This window comes from Leucoraja erinacea, chromosome 12 (assembly GCF_028641065.1).
Source record: "Leucoraja erinacea ecotype New England chromosome 12, Leri_hhj_1, whole genome shotgun sequence".
In the NCBI taxonomy this organism is placed as follows: domain Eukaryota; kingdom Metazoa; phylum Chordata; class Chondrichthyes; order Rajiformes; family Rajidae; genus Leucoraja; species Leucoraja erinaceus.
The window spans coordinates 31,161,809-31,166,618 of NC_073388.1; the positions used below are offsets into that span (position 1 = coordinate 31,161,809).

General features: G+C 47.2%; 1 protein-coding gene across 2 annotated transcripts; it reads right to left on the reverse strand.

The window, feature by feature from the left end:
• Positions 1 to 461: 461 nt before the first annotated feature.
• Positions 462 to 4,010, reverse strand: LOC129702234 (protein NYNRIN-like). 2 transcript variants are annotated; one of them, XM_055643893.1, is made up of 2 exons: positions 3,104 to 4,010; positions 462 to 2,721 (listed from the first exon to the last, which is right to left on the reverse strand). In XM_055643893.1, the coding sequence occupies exons 1-2, from the start codon at positions 4,001 to 4,003 to the stop codon at positions 2,698 to 2,700; spliced, it is 924 nt and encodes a 307-aa protein (XP_055499868.1). In that variant the 5' UTR covers positions 4,004 to 4,010; the 3' UTR covers positions 462 to 2,697. The 2 variants fall into 2 exon arrangements, with proteins under 2 accessions (XP_055499868.1, XP_055499867.1); XM_055643892.1 differs by having other exon boundaries at positions 463 to 2,721; positions 3,104 to 3,861.
• Between the last annotated feature and the right edge of the window lie 800 nt (positions 4,011 to 4,810).

Sequence of the window (4,810 nt, forward strand, 5' to 3'; positions counted from 1 at the left end):
GGTAGGTCCGCAGCTCCGCAGGCTCCCCCACCCACCCCCCGCCCCCCACACATACACATTTAAAAGCCCACTACAAACTATACCCTCAACAGGACAAAAAAAAAAAAAATGAAAACAATTTCTGGACTAAATTATTATAATGTCAGCAAGGTTCAGTCCACAGCTGACACCTTCCATACCAATATTTAACTACTTTGAATAAAACTCCATTTAAACTGTGCAGTAAACCCCAATTAGTTCAATATACTGCTGATAAGACATCTTAAGCTATGATTCCAGAAAGTAGTGAACCTTGTCTTCATACTAGAACAAATATAATTGGTTGCAATTCTTCCCATTTTTGCTCGTTTCTGGAATGTCAGTGATAAAATAATACCATTTGATACCATAACTTTCTTTCTTCTTTCCACGTTCAGTCTCCATAGAATTAAGATCACTTCTATTCATTGGAATTGTTGATTCACGTTTCACTCTCACATCGGTTGTTTCGACAATAATCGACCAGGCACCAGGGTTGCTTTAAACGTACGTTTTATTGAGCAGGAGTCTCCACACAGGTTACAACCTGGCAAAGAGTCAAGCTGCCTGCCCTTAATTGCAAGGCTCTTTATATGTTAATGCCACCGTTTAGCACCTCCCACATTCCCCCGATCAAAGAACCGACACGTACGAAGAATACAGGAAACCAAGTATGGACATATAAGGGGATGAAAGAGGAACCACACATACTCTCAGACCAGTACATTCCTCAGTCTTCCTGGCTAGGGGGGGAGGTTGTGTATTCCTCAATCTTGTCAGACTGGGCCTGTGATCCTTTATTCATGACTACACAGTAACTGCAAGACATTGTGTATTCCTTAATTGCAGCCGGTTCCAGCAAGTCTGGTCAGCAGCCATCTTATGTCCTTTGTTTCAGTCTACCTGGCCAACCATTTTGTCTTTCAGAACAATCTTATAACATTGATTCAGAATTTCTATTCATCATTCCCCCCTTTTGCCATTCTTATGGCAACACTCATAGTCCATTTAAAAGTCCCATTCGCCGAATCTCGTAACCTTCTAGTTCCCTGGCCAAGGCTTCTTGGACCGTCTGACCTTTGTCCCCTAATTCTCCTTCCTCACTCACTTCATCGTTTTCGCTGTCGTTGGGGAATGGTAACAGTCTCTCCTGCTCACGCTGTAAGATCATCATTCGTACAGAATTTTTAGTTTCCTCGGGGGTGGTCCCCAAACCCGATAAAGCCACCATTAATCGGGCTATGATACACTTTACAATAGCAATCCCCACAAATAAGCAAGTAACTACTATAGCAGCATAGATGGCAATGCTGATGATCCAGTTGTATACTCCCCCTAATCCCCAATTCCCCCATCCCTGGTTTTCATTTATTCCATCCAAAAAGGTGGTAATCTCTTTCTGGTGTTGTGTGATGTTGCTAGTCCGGTCTTGAACCCCCATCATACATTTCCCTTTTATGACGGTACAGGTCCCCCCTTCTCTAGCCAATAAGTAATCGAGCGCATATCTATTTTGTAGGGAAAACATCCTCATTTCGGCCATCTGGGTTTTTACTGCCTCCAAGGCTCCAGTTGTTGCATTGCCCAGAATTGTCAGGCCACAAACAAGGTAATTTCGGTTTTTGGCTGCTTCACCTCCACCCACTCCTCCCATGGTTAGCATGCTTAATAATCCCCATCCAATGGCATGTCCGTGGGTAGCTCCCCTAACCCCTGGATTTCTCCATTGCGCGCAAAACTCGGCTGACACTGTCCTTCGACGAACCCGAGCCATGGGTTTAGTCCATTGCTCGGGACAAGGTACCGTGGTTGGCACCAATGCTCCAACTGCCACGTTCTTGGGGAAAGGGGGTTTTAGGACATTGGTTCCTTTCCCATTAAAGAAAAAGTAATATCCTTCCTCCGTATATAATGATCCATTACAGCCCCTTCGGGTATTAATGACTTCTCCCCCTCCAGACCAGTCCCTCCACGCTTCACTGATCCCATTGCTATAACTAGGGATTGGCAGGTGATGGGATCCTACTGTCAGATGGGTCCCGTTGGCCCATCCACACAACAACTGAAATCCAGCATTTACGGGGATACAGTCCTTAGACACCTGACATTGGACTCCATTATAGGTAAGGTTACATGTGGAGCCATGAACGGGCCCTTGCAGAGCGCAAGTGAGGTTATTTTTAACATTTATGACTATACACCCGTGTCCTTGGTTACTAAAACAATTTTCATATTGCCTGTTGTCATTATTGGTGGTGAAGTTACATGGCCTAGCCGGTGCTCTTGACGCCGTCCTAGATCCATTGTAGCAAATGTCGTAGGAGTGGTTATTGTTCTTAGGGAGCGGTAAGCAGTTGGCCGGTGGAGCGAGAAGCCTATCATAGTTGATGCTGACGGTTTTAACAGGGACCGTTTTTTTTTCCTGGCACTTCACCAGTCGTTCAGTTCTGCCCCATGCAGGGGATGGGGTAAACAGGGAGGTAACTGATGTCATTTGTGGATAACAAACCACCTGCCCCTTCCCGAATAGCTCGTTGTGTGCCTGGATGAATAAATTGGAGTTTTCTCGTTCCCCTCTCTTTCCTCGTTTGTTCCGTCCGTATTCAGTCTTTGTCCATTTCCAGCCGAAACCGATTAACCCTGCAGTGGTCGCCACACATATTAATGCCACGAAGACCCTCATCTCAGCGATTTATTTCGTATCTGGGAAGACAAGGGAGGAAAAAAAAGAACGTGCAATTTCATGGCAAAATTAATTCGTGCCCTGCTTCCCGTGGACTGGATCCCCCTCCCTGACCTCAACCTCCCCCCTTTGCTTGGTGTCACCAACCACTTTGCAATGGTGCAAATGCACCCATGCCGATCGTCCTTCTACCTTTACCGCGGTGGGGGTGGTGAGAAGAACCTGGAAGGGGCCCAACCATCGAGGAGAAAGGGTGTCCTTACGAACCCAATTCTTAATCAACACATAAGAACCCGGGGTGATCCGTCCATTAACGGGAAATTCTATGTCGCCCACATAAGCGGCCTTGACCTCCCCATGAATCTCACGCAGGGCCCTTGTAAGGGCAAGGACGTAAGAGACCATCTCCTCCGTCATGTGATGCAACGTCATTGTGGCCGGGATAATGTCTGTCCAAGGGGTGCGCAGAGGTCGGCCATAGATGATCTCTGCAGGAGACAACCTTGTCTTCCCTGCTGGAAGGACTCTGATCTGGAACAAAGCAACAGGCAACATTTTAACCCAGGTGGAGCCTGATTGGTCCACCAGCTTGGCAAGCTTGGTCTTCAGGGTCTGGTTCAAGCGTTCCACCATTCCTGCAGCCTGTGGGCGATAAGCACAATGCAGCCGCTGGGTTACGCCCAGCTGTCGGTACAATTCTTTATTGATAGCGGCAATGAAGTGAGGGCCGTTATCCGAACTGATGGTGTTTGGAACCCCGAAACGAGGAACAACCTGCCGTAATAAAATAGACACCACCGTAGAGGCAGTGCAATCAGTGGTTGGAAAGGCTTCAATCCACCTAGAAAACACATCAACAATAACAAGTACATGTTTATAACACTGACACTTAGGCAAATCAATAAAATCCATCTGCAAGGTTTCAAACGGAGCAGTAGGTAATGGAGTACGACCCGTCTGGCAGACAACTCCTTTACCAGGGTTGTGTGTAGCACAGGTGAGGCACCGTGCACTAGTTTGGGCTGCCAAAACCTTAAGTCGAGGATGCCACCATGCCTGTAAGAGAGCGTCTACTAGCAAGGTGGCCCCACAGTGAGTGGCTAGATGTAGGCAATCAACGACCCAGGTCGCTAACTGGTCTGTCATACAGGTCTGTCCGGCCGGCATGAGCCACAATCCAGAGTCAGCCTTCCGACAGCCCAGCTGCTCCCATTCCATTATAACATTAGCAGAGGCGTCCCCCTGTAAGAGCAATACATCATTTATGGTTGGCATAGGTTTCTCAGATTCAGACGAGCCCATATAAAGGCTTTTCCTCATCATACCCCATCATTTACTACCCAGCACACTTTAAATCTACCGCGTGAAGCACACTTAGCCGCATCGTCAGCCAACCTTTGATTACCGAACAGGACTGGCAACAACGGGGGGGGCAGGCTGGTTCAACGGGGGTGCTCCACGGACTCCCCAAGGATAATCCTCTACCTCCTCCTCGTCGTCACCTCCCAAATCTATGCCAGCCACCGACTTACGTAAGTCTTTATCTACCTTGGCCATATTTTGTCTCTCTCTCTCCTGACGATCCTTACTTTCCTTAGCATGCCTGCATTCCTGTTTTAATACTGTCACTGACTTCTCCTGACCCCCCTCGGTCAGGGGTATTCCTAGTTTCAAGGCATTACTCTGCCAACTGGCCGTTAAAGACCGTGCCTTTTCTTTGTTATAATGATCGATCCACAACTGAATGGCCCTTTTTATATATTTTTTTTTTTATCCGTTCTCCATATTACACTTTGGGCTCTTGATAACACACTCATAACCCCCTTCAGGCCATTCATCCTTCCCCAGTTTATGAATGAGTCCTCCCGACATACGCCTAAAGGTCTCCTCCATTTCTGGATGCAAGAAACATAGCTGATGTAATGGCCGGTCTGGGTGACAACTGGTGTCCATACCATTACCCATTTTTAAACTTATACTATTACACACAATATTTCAGGGTTAACCGCGAGTCCTTGGTTCCACCGTATCTCACTCGGTCACTTCAATTCCTGACCTTCGCGTGGAGGATTTCCTCTCTTAACAACCAGTCTAAGGCGGACTTTCTGT

Coding starts and splice junctions, on each gene's coding strand:
- LOC129702234 (XM_055643892.1), bottom strand. CDS start 2,701: ATGAGGGTCTTCGTGGCATTAATATGTGTGGCGACCACTGCAGGGTTA.